Below are 18,500 nucleotides of genomic sequence, written 5' to 3'. Positions count from 1 at the left end.
GAAAGTAATTGATATGGCACTCAGTAGACCATTTTGGTCCTCGTTGATTGTTTTGGCGATACTTAACTCGTTTGTTTTGTGTTCTTGCACATGTAAATTTTCTTATACAAAATCTGTTAACAACTCTGCGGTTGGGTATGCTATTTACATTTTATTTGGTCTGAAACCCGGAGTGAATATATGCTTTTCAGTAGGCAGTCGACAACAGAATAAAAAGCACTTTACATATAAGTGACGTCATATTGATACTTCCTAGAGGGCGCAGTTTATTGGAGATGTGTACGCATTTTTAGTCAGTGTTGTGATGAGTATGTTTAAGGACATAGAAATGTTCTGTGTTGGGGTGAGTTGGTGACATAGTTACGGCGACCGAGATACGATATATAAAAACCTTAATAACGGCAAGTAAAACTAAGAAATATACATAAATAAACAAAAATAACAAAAAATATATAAATTAAAAATTGGAAAAATTAAAAAAAATCATCAGTATGATGCCGTCAGCAGATTTTTTCTGAACGGTAGTTTGAAGCGAGTGATCGGCCACGTGTGAATGCAATCTTGACATATGGAATTCGGAAAGTAACCTCCCGACTGGGAGGTCGCCGTTGATAGATACAAACTAACCCAGGAAGTGACATCACGTACTACTACCGGTCACACCTGAGTGGAGCAATGACGTCATCAGTGACGGTTACAGTAAACGTAAAAATGCCCCTTGCCCAATATGAAACATAATTTATAGATCCCTTGGGTGCCTCGCACACCTGTTGGTAAGTTCATACTAGTGACACCACCCCTACCCCGAGATCAGTAAAAACGGAGGGTGGCAATCCCAGTGGTTATATTACTATAGAAAGGGGACAGCGAACCGTTCACCGCGCTAGGAGCTCAATAAAAAATCGCCTGTGCGCCAGATCGCGTTCACTCTGAAAAATCATGATACTGCGCAAAAATTGTGGGGTAGGGTAGTATAAACCAGAGTGGGTGCATGACCAATTTAAGGTAGACTCATACTGTTTTTTTTTTGTTTTTTTTTTTAAACCAAGGCTGTAACTTTACACCGAATCGACTCTCCTAGCCCGGTCGTGTCTTTCCGTGAGTTTTCGAAATAAAAATGCAAACTAGAACAATATTGAAAACACCACGCTCTTCTTATCTGGAAACCAATCAAAATATTAATCCTCTACCGTCATTGGTGACTACGCTGATTAGTCGCTTCGTTCTGATCAGGTGTTACCGGTAGTATTAATAATGTTAACATAAGTGTCAGTGATTGGTTCAATGTTCTGTTATGATGAGTCATAAGCATGTGATTGGCTAGTTCAACATTTAGAGGGCGGAGTTAAAAAAGAGAGTCGGTGTCGGACGTGCTGGATACTTCGGCTCCCACCACAGCCCAGAACAGCCATTAGACTGCATCAATAGTGCAGTGTGTATTAATCTGAGTGATGGAACTATTTTTAGAGGTAGAAATAAGAACCAATACGATCCCGAGTGTCCTAATTGACGACAAAGGAAACTGGACAAACGTATATAAACCTCAATACATCGACTTCTGAACAATCATATAAATATGTGTATATAGAGAGCATTATCAAGCAATACCAACAATAAAAATCTGAAAAACTACTGTCTATTAGAGCCTTTTAATAACTCCCCAGACCAGCTTTGTTATATTTAAGGCTCCTACAACAATCTCATCTACACTACGCTCATTTCAATTTCAAATTATCGACATATCCCAACTAATGACAATTTATTTGAGTTGTATAATGTCCCAAATATTACACAGTACCACACTGAGAGGGAAACTATGAAGCATTTATCTGTACGGTGTCATTCAGGAAAGCTGTAATTTAATTACGCTAATTGATTGTAATGAAAGAAATATGATATTATGTATCTTTATTTATGATACAGTCATTGTCAACTATTTTCTTTTATTGTTTTAAAAAATTCATTCAAAACTGTAGAGGGCAGACTACACCTGATATTGTCCTCAAAGAACGCATCAGAGAAAATAAAATAATTGAATACAAAATAAAAAGTAAAGCAGGGTTTCACCTTCTAAAGTGGGAACCTTTGAAGACTTGGGTTAATGAAAGTTGAATTTCGTATTTAATGATTATGAGAATAGAATTACCCACCTTATCATACCATGCACAAGCACTTCTTTGTTTGACGTAATGTTTCGTTCTTATGAAATTCGCTTTTACGTGTGATGCCAATGTTCTGTATATTATATTTTTTAGTAAAGCAATAAAATATGAATTAAATATTCATAAAAAAAAACAAATTCACGTGTTTGTCCCTCTACAAAAAAGACACTGTCAAATAATAACGTTGAACGCAATTTAAGGATCACCGTTGGAGTAGTGATTTAACAGTCACCCCTGAACATGACTCAAGAAGGTCAAAATAGTCACGTTAATAAATATAAAGTCTACACGGGTGGAACAGCCATGATGTTTGTAACACATCAAGGAAGCTAAATTATTGCCACTCAACTATACAGCAAAGGGGGATCACCACTCTAAAAAATGTTTCAGTGACTGACTTATTGTTTGCAGTTTATGCACGAATACCAATCATTTAAGAAACTCGTGTAATTTGTTTACCGAAATATGCAAATAAGGTTATTTTGGTTGTAATTGAAATTCATTAAACAAGCGGTAAAAAGATCACTGAATGATAATATAACATAAAACATGTGTCATGCAAATTCCACAAGGGAGGGAGGGTCACATATGACTAACTCAAAGTCTATAATCTTTTAAATCTCCCTGAAAAAATGTCTTTTTATTTTTTTATTACACTTGCATAAAGTTTCCTGTTTATTGTTTGCTGTTTTTTCACTAAAATTAAATATCATTGGAGTGTGTAAATGGCGAAAACCGGGTTACCGCAAGAGTCATGTTAACGCGAAATTAACAAGGGATTGTGACCCGAGATAGCGCCCTCTTGTGACACCGGTAATGATTGTCACAGGTCTGGGTTCAGGGTGTGTTCGCAGGTTCCCAGCGTCCTTTGCGAATGTCAAGTATGACGCAGGCAACTAGTAATCGCCATATTGTTTCACTGGGCCGGCTTTTCTACCATAATTTGATTTTAATTTAAATTTGATATTTTGGCTTTCTATGGTATTATGATCGTATTTGCGGGACGATATTTATTTGCATTGAGACTTTGACTTGCATTAGGTTTTCGCCTTCATTGGGTTTTTGACTTGCTTTGAAATTTGTACAAATTACTTTCACCTCGCGATAAACGATTTCCAAAAAATCTCGTGACTGATCCAAATTATTTGTTTGTTTTTCGGAGGGATTCGCTATAAAAATGCAGCATGGAAAACCTTAAAATAATCGTGGATTAATAAATGTGGCGACCTTGAAAAACAACCATTTTTTTAGAGGAAATCAAAGATGGCAGTCAAACCACGAGACCTATCGCAAAGCGCTTCACAAACTTTAATGAAAATTATATATAAGATGCTAAATAAATTCAGATTAATGTATTCTGTGGTCAGTGATTCTAAAGAAGAATATATATTAAATTGTTTTTGTCATCTTCATCATCTGATACTCCCCTTGATTGAGAAGTTTAAGAAGTCTATGGGCAACGATGCTCACGAAGAAGAAGAAATTAACGTCATTCAAAAGTGAAAGAATTAAGGGCGTCATATACATTATACCCAATCATTTTATCATGTAAAAGCATGGCTGCTGGTAAAAGTCTGTGGAATGAAATGATAAATTTTATATTACAACTACTTGACGTTTATAGTCACAGTAAATATTGTCCAGGAGTGTTCTTCTTGCTTTGGTGACCTCTATATATCAAACGGGACACACATACTGTTTTTCATACCAAGAATTTATGAAACCTTGTTTGGTGTGGTGTGTGTGTGGGTGTACTTCATTGGTGACTCGTCAAATATTATGCCTACACTAGTTCCGCACAGAATTTAACATGTAATCTAACATGGTCTAACCTTTCACCCATCACGTGTGACACTCATGCATATAAGTATGCAACTGTAGTGTATTAAACTTTTAGCTCCCATAATGCTTGATTTTCCTGACGAATAATTTGCACTGTTGCTAACCCTTATACCGGGAAGTTCCGGCACAATATTGTTTTGTCACGCACCATTATATCAATTTTTCAAGTACAAACATTCATCGCTGTGTATCCATGTATTCACTATGATCTATACCTGACAGGTGGTATTCTGCGTTACGATGTCTCTGGTTTGAATGGATTAAAGTTGCATGAATCGTCACGTTCGCTCTTATTTGATATGTCTGTGATTTGTTTCAGTGAGAGAATCTCAAATGTCGGTGCAAATACTGGAAGTGTATTTTCTCACGGGATTGCTGGAGCACTCCAAATGTCTCAGAGAGAAATAAGTATTCTGCATTAGAGCTTCTCTTGATTGAAAGGGGATTTGAAACAGAATCTGATGTAAGCGGATCAGAGGTGGATGACTTACTTGCTGTACCAAGCAACTATAACTTAACTGATGACCAAATGGTAGGCGGTGAAATAACAAATGTGGATGGCGATGGTGTGATTATGATGACAATCGTTCTGAAATTAAGTATCGGTGAACATTTGACACATGGTGATGTTATAGCAATGATTGATGAGGAAGATAACATTTTGCATGAGGATGATGATGATATGGATTACGATAATAATATCAATGTACAAATGCGTGATTTAACTACTGATGACAATCGGGCGTGATGATGGGTCACACGCATGATTTATCGAATAAGAATAATAGTCGTGATGGTGTGGACGTTAGTAGTGGCGAGTGGGCAGATGATCGTAGGCGAGGTAGTAATGTTGGACGTGGTGCTAATTAATAGAAGACTGGGATGAGATACTTACACTGACTCGATTGGGGATCGTAGTAGAGGTTTATGACGGATTAGTCAAGGTCATGGTGATGGGAGATGTTGTTGGAGAGAAAGAATAACACATAATCTTAACAGTAATAGTGACAGCAATGAAGTCAATATTCCAATACTGACACTAACACCTAAAGATTCCAGCTAACACAAGCCACCAGTTTGTAGGAGCGCTATGATGAAATTGTTAGCACGTATCTGTTTATCGATTTAATTAGCTGATTACTAGCGAATGGCTGTGTTATGTCTGTCATCGTTTAGGCCCATGCGAGGTTCTGGGCGGAACTTGGTTCAGTGATTTGGAACCAATTACGATATAATCGTCGCTATCCAGACTACTATGTCTGACAGTTGAATTGGTATTCGCAATTACTAATGTAGTGAACGATTAATTAAAAGATATGACGTATTCAGTACTTAGTGTGATTGGCTGTATGATTGAAGGTTACGCCCTAGAGTCTTTATACTTCTTTGTAATTGGTTTAATTTTTTGAAAGCGAATAAAATTGTTTTTAGTTGGTCTTGGCGAGTACACCACGACAGACGCAGTCTTGGAGAGTCTAGGGTCTAGTCTTGGGCTAGTCTTGGGTCAACCTTGCGATAGTCTTGGGGACTTTTCCCCAGGGCGGTGTGTCTTACATACAAAGTACTCGACTGACCGACTAAAACGAGAGTTGAAACGTATTTCGTTGTGTGTGTCTATTTGACTGTAAAGCTTAAGTGATGTTCCCGATTCCGTACCTCAAGGGGACGCGATAGAGAGACCAGACGAGATTCCCCCCTTACACGTGTGGAGAACCCAGAGGAGAAGAATTTACCCCTCATAGCGCCTTGGATTCATCACACATTCGCCATGCAATCACTTTCATCTAGGGAGCTTATTATTTCGGGACTATCACATTGAAGGGGGCACAATTTGAAGAAAGACTGTCAGCCCATGTGATTCCATATATACACACCGGTAATGCGGAAATCTTATGACCGAATGTGTGACTATATTAAAGATTTTGCTTGAATTAGTTGGTCTTTAGTATACTCAGCATTGGGGGACATCAGGCTATCAACAGTTGAAAGTTTGACAAATATTGCCCAATTTTGAATGTGTTTTCATGAACCGTTTCACAGTTTGCATAGCATGTTCTACTCAACCATTTGACTGGGAATACCAAGGACTAACTTTGATATGGTGGAATTTCCAATGGCAAACTCAATCTCGATATTCCCGGTTGTCATAACAGGAACCATTGTCACTGACTAATGTATCTAGATTTCCCTCTCGTGCAAACACAGATTTTTATAATGATATTGTTGCATGCATTTGTACGGGGGAACCATCGTTTCACATACATGTGGTGCATTTAGTGACTATTTCTCGAATTTTGTTATTCATACCAAAACATGATTTGACCGACTTCTTTTTCTAGCTTTACTATTCGTTTATGGATTGAGTCAGTGGAGTTTGTTAATGATTTCAAGATGCATTCTAGAAGGAATTACACTGTTGCAAAACAAAAGCACTTTTATAATGGGTGATTTCATTACGATATGTATGAAAGAGCCTAGCTACATCAAAGATATGTGCCCTAAAATGTGGCCATTCTGAAAAACAAGGTCAATAACTGTAATCAAAGTGGAATCTCTCGCAGTTTCATCACGAAACGTGGCTAGTTACTGGTCAGAAATTTCATTTGTTATACTTTGAACTTCACTGTCATCTTTGATTGGTGGAGGATATCAGGTATAAACATTTCATTCCTTGGGTTATGGATGATTTTTAAGTCATAGCATATTTTGGTCATGCATATGCGTTGTAAACAGAAGCTTTTTTTATGTGCTGACTGATTTGTATTGTACGGTTTCCATCAGTATTGTTGAGCTTACGTGGTGCATGTGAAACTGGTTGTTGAAGGTTCTCTTCAATATGCCTTTACCAAGAAGCTCACATAGCAGTGCAGATGGTGTAGAAAAGTTTGACCCAAATTTAACTTGGTATACATACCCAGGAACGTCTGAGTATCTGATTTGTTTTGTGGTTTTAGTAAGAGCTCCAAACAACCTAGACTCAATCTCACAGTAGTTGTTATATATCACATTACGATTTTAACAAATCCTGTGTTACAAATCTCGTTTTTCGAACTTAGTCTAATCATTGCAAAAAATAACGAATGTGTTGTCAAGGTCGTGGATCAAAATGTAGTTACTAAAAAAGTCATTTGGACTTATCTGTTGTAAAACCGCTGGACATCATGTTTTCGTTCCAGTTTCTGAATGTGAATATAAGTTGAGATCATCCCACAAATTCAAAAATAAATAATTGATAATCAAACGAATTAATCTCATAAGGATGGGCAACATAATTAACAAATCTGGGCAACTTGAAGTATCAGGGTCAAACTGATCACAAGATACCATCGCAAGTGTCAATAACCTTCCATGATCAGTCCACTCGATGACAGAGAGACGTGCATTTTCAGTCTGCTGGGAGATGAAAACTTTATTTCCGATTACTGTAAACAAATCAACTAGTAATAATTAATTAAGAATATAGTGAAGTATAAATGTATCTATTTTGGAATACAGAGAACAAATATGTATTTAGCAAGCAAGTTACAGTGCTTTAATATTAATATAATTGTACCATACCTACCCCCTTTACTAAACCTAAGCTTCGCAAGCATTTCTATGTTAAGTTAATTAAACTTAATTAAAACACAACCTCATATAGGACCGCGTTTTAATCGAGTTCATATCGCAACTATATTAAAAGTTAATTCAACTATATTAATAGTTAATCCAATAAAGTTCTCATATAGCAATACAAGTATATGTGTGTAAGCATAAATTCAAAACTTCACAACGGATTTTAAACATCTCTGGGTATGCTATTGCTCCTTCATTGGCTGTTGGGAATATCATCTTTTTATAAAAACAATAATGATTGCACATTTCACATAGAGCTTTGCAGAGTTTAAATGTCGATGCTTTTTTTCAGAATAGGCAATGGTGTGTAGCTATTTTTATTGTCAAGTAGTTCCACTCGCACTCCTCGGTGGTAACGAACGCCAGTACTTGTTATCGCAGCGATAAAGTATTAAGAAAAGCCTTTATAATTACCTCGTGAAAAAAGATCTGCTTCTACGTTGTGGTAGCCAGTTTCACAAGCATATGTAATTAGAGCAACTGTACGGCTACCTTACACGTGTAGTCGGGTAACATCCGGCTAGATTAGATAACAGATTACTAGGGAACAGAGAGTATTAGATAAGTCTACCTTATATGTCTTTTCAATCTGATGTTCATTATTTAACTCCTAGACGGTTTGTTTGGCATTTCACTGCAATAGGCCTATATTGTGTATTTTGTTTCTACAGAGGGCCCAATACAAATTACTTTATTGTATATTGGCCTACCCTCTTTAAATAAAGTGTTAAATAAAAAATTAAAAAATCTTGCACACAGTGATAAAGTAATCCATATTGCGAGTTTTTAATGGTTTATCAATATTTTCTGTCAACAACAAAAGTGTCAACAAATTTAAAATTGAGGTAATGTAGGTCCAAGCGTGATTTTCTGACATTAAAAAAAATACATTGTTGGCGGTCGGGATATTTCTAAGTCTTTGTGTGATTTGGGACTTAGCACTGCAAGCCCGGTGTAGAAGAAGTACCGTATAATAGTCAATCTTGACGGCCTGACGATAAAAAAGGTCAGTGACGCATTGTATGTTCTTTATGTATGTGAGTCCCCATTAACAGATGCTTTGTACATCACTTCATCGAACGAATACTGTTATTCGGTGGCGGCGACACGGGGGGGGGGCAAAAGTTGGGGGAAGCGTCGCCCCTCCAAAATCAAGCTGAAATTCTTCGTGTCAGCAAAATTTCCCCTCAAAATGCAGGAAATAGCGTTTCAACATTTTTAAGAGGGTACATACCCCCCGGACTTCCTAGCAAATCCATCCATGCTAAATTTCGTGTCACCGCCCCTGCTATTATTGCACCATAGTACATAGTACGATAAATCAAACAATACCATCTAAACTAAACAGATGTCCCTACCGAACGTTTCTCCGATTTTGATTTGTAATATAATATCCCCCGTTATTAGTGCCAATTTGAAATGGTCTTTGCCAAAATTTGGACGCTGAAAGACTAGCATATACACTACATGCCGACGTTGTACATTTAATCACTTGCAAATGAAAACAAAGATGGCTTGGTTTCGCTGTCGGTTATTTCATAATGATAATGAAAAAACAGCTGTTTACGGCCCGACCTGATTTCAGATCGGTAAAATAATGTAATAGGTAGGATGTAACTGTAGCTCCCTGGTTTCGCGTTAACACCACGACGAACGAAATAACCGAAAGCGAAACCAAGCGAGCTACAGAACTGCAGCTAGCCGCGAGGTTGTTTCCAGCTTTCCAGAAGGCCCCAACTATCAAAGCTCATGGATTACAATATAGGATAGCAATTTACCTGGTGTCTTGGCGAAATGTCATATACTTCACTACCTTGAGATCGCTAAGACACTCTCAAAATGTCTCTCACTAATAATTTTACGTGTCGTTTCCCACGCTAGATTTCACCGCCCGTTTTATACGAATTTGAAAATATTAGGGTTGAGTATTGTTGCCCATGCTTTTGTGTCGATAACCATATGTCGGTAAAATTGGTCATCTGAATGTTATATTTAAACAAACAATGTTTAAAACCACAGCTTTTAAAGAAGCAGCTCAAAAATGCTCACAACTTAATAATCTTCTATGATCTCACAATTTTAATCGTTGTTGTTGTTATTATTGAATCGGAGTATCTCTGGGATCGGTACTTGAATACTCCTACAAGTTATTTTACCCAGTCGCATAGTTACGCAATATATATCAACTTTTCATTGGAGGTTACATTAACAACGTCAATTATATATATCAATGAAGAATTCTTAAAAAGAATAGTTTTCAATAATGTCTGTATCAGTTACTGAAAGCATGAATTAGGCCAAGGTAGCATGATGTATTGGTTATCATAGTGCCGTGATCTCTCATTTATTACCAATCACGTTCACGCGTATGCTTATAAAATATGCATTAGCAATCTGTCAGAACGGCCGTGATATTATTATTTCTCTAATAAAAGAATTGTTCCAGGTGATAAAAACGTCAAGCGTACACGAAAAGAAGTTGCCATTATTCTGTAATTACACTCAGGTCGACTATGTTTATATCAATGTCAAATGGCAATGTTCTGTTGACCTACATCACTGCATGCTTTGGTGTGTTTTGCACTCTGAACAATAAAGTGCATTATCCCACTTGCGAGTATTTGTTCAATATTCATAGTAAAGGTAATGATTCTGTCTGTAGGAGCGGATTTGGAAGAGATCAATTGGCCTATTCCTCTGACCAAGTAAGTATAATAAATACTACCGCAATTCCTTTGAATTATATTAAACATTACACATATATTTATATTATCTAATTATGTATATATGTTTTTGTTTGCATTAAATTCACGGCGAGTGTCGTAAAATTCATTGTTTTTTCTAATATCTGAAAACATGTTCGTTTGAAATTGGTCATTGGTTATTCACACTCACAAACAGTAGTAAATAGCACTCACTGTTAAGTACAGAAAAATTCTACTGATCAAAGAATATAACACTAAGTATATATTACATGTTGATTTATTTTCGCTTGAATGAAATTCTTTAACTATAGAAGAAGAACGTTTTCCATGACAAGTCGGCAAAGAACTTTATCCAAATTATTCATTTTCTCAGCTTTTACCAAAATGATTATACATAAAACACCCGCTCGAACTGAATTTAAATATATGTCACACATTTTTACAACTGTTCTTAGATAGGCAAACTCCATCCATCTATCATATCAGAATAGAGACAGATTTGATTATAGATCTAGAACTGAAGCAAGCTGACTGCGTGTGAATATTAATTAACAAAATGTGTTAAAAACACAAATTAACACTTATTACCTCATTCAAAAAACATTAAAAACATTAAAAATGTTCAAATTTCCAAAATATACAAGAGTTGCTTAACAGTGCATAATTAAATGATGGTAACGCTAATTCGCTAATATCTATTATAAGGTAGTCTAACACGGAATTCAAAATTCTAAAAAAGTTAGTGTTTGTACGAAAATAGTGTACAGATTATTAAATTGTATTATCGGCAAAATTTAGTTGAAGTCCCTTTTAATTTTGAATAAACTGGCAAAAATCAATCCTTAAGGTTATGGCATTCGCGAGTTTTACTGAGAAAAAAAACCAAGACATATTGCGTCGTTTATCGATTGTCTTCACTATAATAAATCTTGTCAACATATTACAGGTCGAATTCTGTTTCGGATTGCGCGCTAAACAAAACTAAACTAGACAGATCCAAGTAATGCGATGAAATAGTCTTCCCATAGATTCTAATGAGAGGTACCTAATACGGGAAATAATTCTGATTATTCAAGAGTTCATTTTGCATCTCAGGCTAATTTTAAAACGAAGTACTCTACAGCGAATAATAATTTTGTCGTATGGTCCATTTTCAAACGCTGAACCTCACAATCGAATCTACGGAACTGCTCGGCGATGTTCGGCATTGCAGATATTTTGCGAATACCGTAGCTGCTATATTCATTACAGAACATATATTACTCGAAATGTCAAAGGTTGTAAACACAATTTTGCAGATGATACAACTTTAGGCAAAGTTTGTATAAATTGAAACAACATTGAGTCTTTTCATTTCCGATGCGGCAGATTCAGGTTTGCCTTCAACGCGTAGCCTTGGCAACCAGTAATTGTCCTATTGAATAAGCAAACATTGTCTCAACGTTAATGCAATACAGTCGTGATATAAAAAACGTTTCTATAAAATAAATTGCACATGCAGGTCTGTTTGTTTGTTTGTCGGTTGTTTTTGTTTGTTTGTTTGTTTGTTTGTTTGTTTGTTTGTTGTAAGGCGCGTTATTTCTTGTTTACGATTGTGTCGAGAAAATAACATGTTGTCATGGCATTTGTTTCTAATAATATTATTATTAACAGAAATGACAGAATTTCACATGAAATGTAATTTACATTCCTTGTATACATCACAAGTACGTCAACGGAGGAGGATCATGACCATACCTTTTGAAAAAGTGTAAACGACAAAAAAGTCCCGATATTCACCTTTCTGACTCAAGAAAAGCGTGTAATATATCAGCACACACGCGTTATACCTCACATGAAATGACTTGCTAAGTAGTTAAGGTCAAAGGTTAAAAGTAAAAGAGCCAAAGGAGCAATTTTAAATTCAGATGAAATTATAAATGTCAATCTATTTTCAAAAAATAAAAGTAAATTTTCATTTTATAAATCCCTTTTCAAAAATAAAAGTAAATTTTCAAATGTAAATTCATTTTCAAAATAAAAGTACAATTACTAACGTATGAGTCGTAAATGCGTAAAATACAGAAAAAAAATGAAATACGAATAAACGTGACACTTTTCAAAAGTATGGTCATGACCCTCCTCGGTGATAAGTGTCCAAAATACTTCTATTCTTACTACGAGCAAGAGTGCTAAGAGCATATTGACTAAATAGTTAGGTATGTCATGCACTTACTGTATTTGTCATTACCACTAAAACAGTCGAATTGTACACATAATTTAGCCAGAAAGTTAAGCTTAATAGCAACTTCTGTTCTGATTGGATTATCTCGCTTGACCTCTCTCGTCAATATCTTTTTCAATTTGGGTCGTATCTTGTCTCGCAGCAACGTCTGTATAAAATAGAAAAACAAATTATATATCGGACACACAAGTACTTATATATATATATATATATATATATATATATATATATATATATATATATATATTTCCTAAAAATTGTGAGAACGGTAATTGTTGCCAAACATTTCCGTTCAAAGATGCCCCCCCCCCCTCCACCAATAACTCCAAACTCATCTTTGTTGCACTCACCTGGGTAGCGTCGGGATTACTACTGTAAACGTGTTGAATTCCATCATGGTGTCCACGGTCCCTGAATCTATATTCATCCGTCGCTACGTACGAGGCCAACATCAGGAGAAGAATCAGTGATGTGAGTACGACGGGGAGTTTGGATATCATAATTCGGATGTTATGAATAAAAATCTGTAAAAACAGAGAATTGTACGCGACACCGTTAATCGCCGTTTTAACAACAACACTTTAATTTGCGTCCTATTGTGTCGGGCACAGACTTGGCGTCAAAATGAAGTGTATAACTTGTAAGCAGAGTCGTTCAAATTACCATCTGTTTTGGCCGTTCGTCTTGTAGTAGAATATAGTCTAATCTCTAAAAAAAAATCATTGAAATACAACGACAACGTCTGTTAAATACATTGTTTGAAATTGAAATTCGTGCTACGTGAAGTCTGTTGATCTTTACACTGTTAAAGCGGGGGAGTTGTCACCTGCGCTAGCGTCAGATGGCCATAGCGTGTCATTGCTTACAAACAAACTTCTACCCACGAGCCTTTGCGTTTTTAGCATGCGATGATATCGTTGTTTAGGACTCAACTCCCGCTCATGCGACTCCTCAACAATGTAGTCAACACGTTCGGTAAAAGGAAAAACTGAATATAAAAATGTATGTCCTTCCTAAAACAGGAAAATAAAATTGCTTTCCCGCCAAATGCAGCTGCTAAGTACGCTGTTTGCGTACATTGCCATCTAGTCCCGGCGATGCGGTGCTGACTATACGTCATTTCTAACTGCATAAATTGGCGCAGTGAGTGTGACGTGGTCGGCCTGCAGTTACGAGGCGATAGTCATGATCGTGTGTTTGAATCCCATGCTTCATGCTGTAATGTTTGTATGTTTATATGCATGTAAAATGTATTAATTAAGAAAAGTCGACTACAGCTCGCCGTCCCCGTAAGTTTAGGAACGTTGAAAATTTTTCACAACATCCATATCTAAATTATTGGAAAAAATATGAAGGTTACATCAATATTTGAACAGCATGGCTTGAACCCTTTCAACTTTTGCTAATAAATATTATACATACAAAGCCTTCATAAAACAGGAAAATAAAATAGAATTTGCACAAACGTCCATATCTAAGTTATTGGAAATTCACGTTAACCGTCAGCATATTCACGTTAACCGTCAGCATGTTCCCGTTAAATGCCACCGTATGCACGTTAAACGTCAGCATATTCACGTTAAACGTCAGCATATTCACGTTAAACGTCAGCATATTCGCGTTAACCGTCAGCATATTCACGTTAAATGCCACCGTATGCCGTTAAACGTCAGCATATTCACGATAAACGTCAGCATATTCACATTAACCGTCAGCATATTCACGGTACACGTCAGCATATTCACATTAACCGTCACCATATTTACGTTAAATGCCAACGTATGCACGTTAAACGACACCATATTAACGTGAAACGTCAGCATATTCACGTTAAACGTCACCATATTCACGTTAAACGTCAGCATATTCACGTTAACCGTCAGCGTATTCACGTTAACCGTCAGCATATACACGTTAATCGCCACCCTATGCACGTTAAACGTCACCATATTCACGTTAACCGTCAGCATATACACGTTAACCGTCACCATATACACGTTAAACGACACAATATTCACGTGAAACGTCAGTATATTCACGTTAAACGTCAGCATATTCACGTTAAACGTCAGCATATTCACGTTAACCGTCACCATATTTACGTTAAATGCCAACGTATGCACGTTAAACGACACATATTCACGTTAAACGTCACCATATTCACGTTAAAAGTTAGCATATTCACGTTAACCGTCAGCGTATTCACGTTAACCGTCAGCATATACACGTTAATCGCCACCATATTTACGTTAAATGCCAACGTATGCACGTTAAACGACACAATATTCACGTGAAACGTCAGCATATTCACGTTAAACGTCAGCATATTCACGTTAAACGTCAGCATATTCACGTTAACCGTCACCATATTTACGTTAAATGCCAACGTATGCACGTTAAACGACACATATTCACGTTAAACGTCACCATATTCAGGTAAAACGTCAGCATATTCACGTTAAACGTCAGCATATTCACGTGAAAATTTAATTCAAACAAATATTCTTGGAATAATAAAATAATTGAAAAACTACAATTGCGCGCCCGCTGTTGCGCTCAGACGTCATGTTTGAATATGGAAAATTATATTTTTTCTTTATTTTTGACAATCAGAGTTAGTCATGTGACGCAGCAATTATCACCTGGTGCCACAAATCCAACGAACTGGTTGGTACGAATGACGTCATGAGCTAGAATCATGACGTGTATTGTTTATATAACTTTCAACAGATTGTATTTCACGTTAATCAATTAGTAGTAGTCATTTTCAGTATTTTCTTTATAGTGTAGTCAATAAAGAGCAAGTATTTCTTTCTGAATCATCAGTTTTTCTATCCTGCGCTGTTTTTGTTTATATCTTGCACACTAAGCCCCAGGATGCTGGAAATGAGATTGAGATTGAGTCATCTTATTCTAGGTCTACCAAATCCCCCTTTTCCTCCGAGCATGTCTTGCCAACGCACTCAAGGTTATCTGTCAATTTAGTTTAGTTTAAAAACAGAAAACAAGCCGTAGCTAATTATGGCCTGGCGAATTCCCCTCCCGGTGTTTTATGATAATTTCACAAAAACGAGGCTTGAAATCAAGGTTAAACTAACCCGTAAACAATATTTTCGCAGTCAACATCCCCAAAATTTATCCCAATGAAGTTGATTTCGTAAAATTTTCTACCACTGTCCCTCGACTACTTGTTTCCGCTGAATGTTTTGAAAAGATACACGCGTCGATGCGCTCTTTCTCGGAAGCTACATATTACGTGCGTTGTCGGTGCATCGGTTAAGACACATAATGACGGTAAAAATAGTCTTTAATTCTTATTTTTATACAAATAATTATATTACAGATAAACTGAAATAATATTGCTGTCGTTTTTGTCATTGACATTGATATGCATTTATATTACAAATATTAATTCAAGCAAATTCAAAATTTCAATTATGGTTCTAAAACATACTTTTACTGTATCTCCTTTGTTAACCGCGATATGTACGTGTACAAGATGTAGATACGATTGTACTATAAATTAACTGCAATTGATCTGTGTTCTCGGCTGATTATTTACTTTTTCCCTTATATCTATGCCGGTAATCACTTTTAGATGAGAATTTCGACAAGAATCTACACAAGGCAATTTTATGTGAATGGCCGATTTCAGTCGATGTGTGGGTGGAATCATTACGTGACGGAATATACACCTTAGATTGTGGAAAATAAAAATACTAATCATTCATTGTCCCGTCGAGAATTTGAGATTATAAATGAATACTTCGCAATGAACTTTCTAATAGTAATATGAGCGATATAAGTCACAAAAATGAATATATGTGAATATTTTAGATTATCGCTTTGAAAAAATGCACTTATAGCAATGTATTACACTAATTTATAGTAGCAGTAGTAATATAATAGATTTAATTTTGAACATGTTTTCCAAGTCGCAACTGCGCGCCTATTCGCATGTATGATTAGAATAGTTTAGCAAGCTTCGTCGCGCATTAGGAGAACTGGTTAATGGGATAATATTATCTACAAACCACAAACCGCAAATAAATAAATAAATAAATAAATAAATAAATAAATAAATAAATAAATAAATAAATAAATAAATAAATAAATAAATAAATAAATAAATAAATAAATAAATAAATAAATAAATAAATAAATAAATAAATAAATAAATAAATAAATAAATTATTTATAATATATTTATAATTTTAAGTTTACTCCCAGACCAATATTAAATAATTTGAGCGCAGTCATTAAACTCGTATGAAAATTTTCAATTGTTTCTTGACGTGGATTAAATGGCGATTACATACCTACTCAGTGATATTTGATCAATATATATCACTGCAATTAATTTCCTTATTTCCCATAAATCCAATCTATATATTTTTTTAGTTCCGGGAAAACAGAATTCTAAAATGTGGCAACATCAAATGAATGAAGTGTTTACATGATAATACTAGAAAGACACTGATGGAGAACCGCAGTGCTTCTTTTCACATACATGCAAGTTTTTTTATCGAAAGGAATGCCAATCAATTTTTGTTTGCAGTAAAATATTTTCCTTTTATGTTTTGTTGCGAATATTACTAAATCAATGTCAATCAAATAAATCATGTAACTAATGTTGACAAATGGCAGAAAAAACAGCGCTCAATTTAACCATCACATGTAAACTTTGAAAACATGAACAGACAAAGACGAGTCTTAAAACATCTTTGTTTGTATACAAAGAAGTTCAGATGTTTACATGTACACATGTTTTGTATTTGTACCAGCAGAACACAATTAATCGAACTGTATTTTAGAATTTAGTAGACACGAAATATTAAACAAAATGAGATTAATAATCCTTCATGTCCGGTCATGTCCGAGATACATATGACAAAGAATAATGCTGAATATAAATGTCTAACCCCTTAGCAGGTCAACCTAGTCTTATGTCACGTTTGTGTCAGTGCAGCAAAATGGCTACCAGACGGCCATTTTGGATCGCTTTTGGGTCGCTTCTATTGGCCGCCAGTCTCTATTCTTTGAAATTTCAAGCATTGTCTTGTCAATTTAATGTAATTCTGCGCGTGAAATTTAAACTGATTTCGGCTACGATAAAAAGTTGTTAAATTTGTTAATTAATAACTACGATTTCGATCATACGGGTTTAATTTATAATTAGCGGCGAGTTATATATGAGAACGGATAGAAACTAGAAAACACTATTCAAGCCAAACATATCGGAGGGGGATAATCTTCACGAATAATCACGAAGGAAGTGAGAGAGCGACAAGAACAACAATTTTAGAGAACTGGCACATTGAGATACATCAGGCATGAGTCAATGTTACGTCTATTAATCGCAGCGGTGGTTCACTGAAGAATACCGTATTGGGACAGACACTGTAGAATGGTTACGTGATATTTTGTTGTGGAATGTACCGTATCTGTATCGCAGTATGTCACGTTGCTCGCAATAATTTGTAAGTTTTTAAGATGAATCAAAACTCATCATTCATCAACACACACACACAAAAACTTGTACTCACCCTTACTTGTATCTGAAATGTCTGTGAAGCGGTGAGCACCGATGTGCATGCACGGTCTCTATCAGCATAATGATATAATTGTTTCGGAGCTCACTCGATCATGACATCAGACAGGAGATTAAATAACGCCATCAGGCTTATACGTTCTAATGACGGTATACACTACTGTCCTTTTCTTTATGGAGTCATCCTCTTTCGTTGCATTGATAATTTGCGTGTACACGGTGTTCTTTTTCCAAAGAGGCGGAAGCCAACGCGCCGCGTTCTGTTCGATATATTGGGCCCATAGCGACGTATACAACGCGTGTAAAATACATTGCTTGTTTACACGCGCTGAGCAACGACCGCCGCCCTTTAAGCTATATTCCTATTTGAGACCATGTGGCTTGGTTGTGTGAAAATATCT

The 18,500-nt window shown here is 35.9% G+C and overlaps 1 protein-coding gene across 1 annotated transcript; it reads right to left on the bottom strand.

The window, feature by feature from the left end:
• Nucleotides 1-11,526: 11,526 nt before the first annotated feature.
• On the bottom strand, nt 11,527-18,161 carry LOC100376241 (uncharacterized). Its single transcript, XM_002742352.3, has 4 exons — nt 18,095-18,161; nt 12,899-13,072; nt 12,540-12,696; nt 11,527-11,738 (listed from the first exon to the last, which is right to left on the bottom strand). Exons 2-4 carry the CDS (start codon nt 13,046-13,048, stop codon nt 11,707-11,709), a joined length of 339 nt encoding a protein of 112 aa, XP_002742398.1. The 5' UTR covers nt 13,049-13,072; nt 18,095-18,161; the 3' UTR covers nt 11,527-11,706.
• Nucleotides 18,162-18,500: the final 339 nt, after the last annotated feature.

Source organism: Saccoglossus kowalevskii, chromosome 14, assembly GCF_978046115.1.
Source record: "Saccoglossus kowalevskii chromosome 14, keSacKowa6.1, whole genome shotgun sequence".
Lineage (NCBI taxonomy): Eukaryota > Metazoa > Hemichordata > Enteropneusta > Harrimaniidae > Saccoglossus > Saccoglossus kowalevskii.
This window is presented reverse-complemented; position numbering and strand designations above follow the sequence as displayed.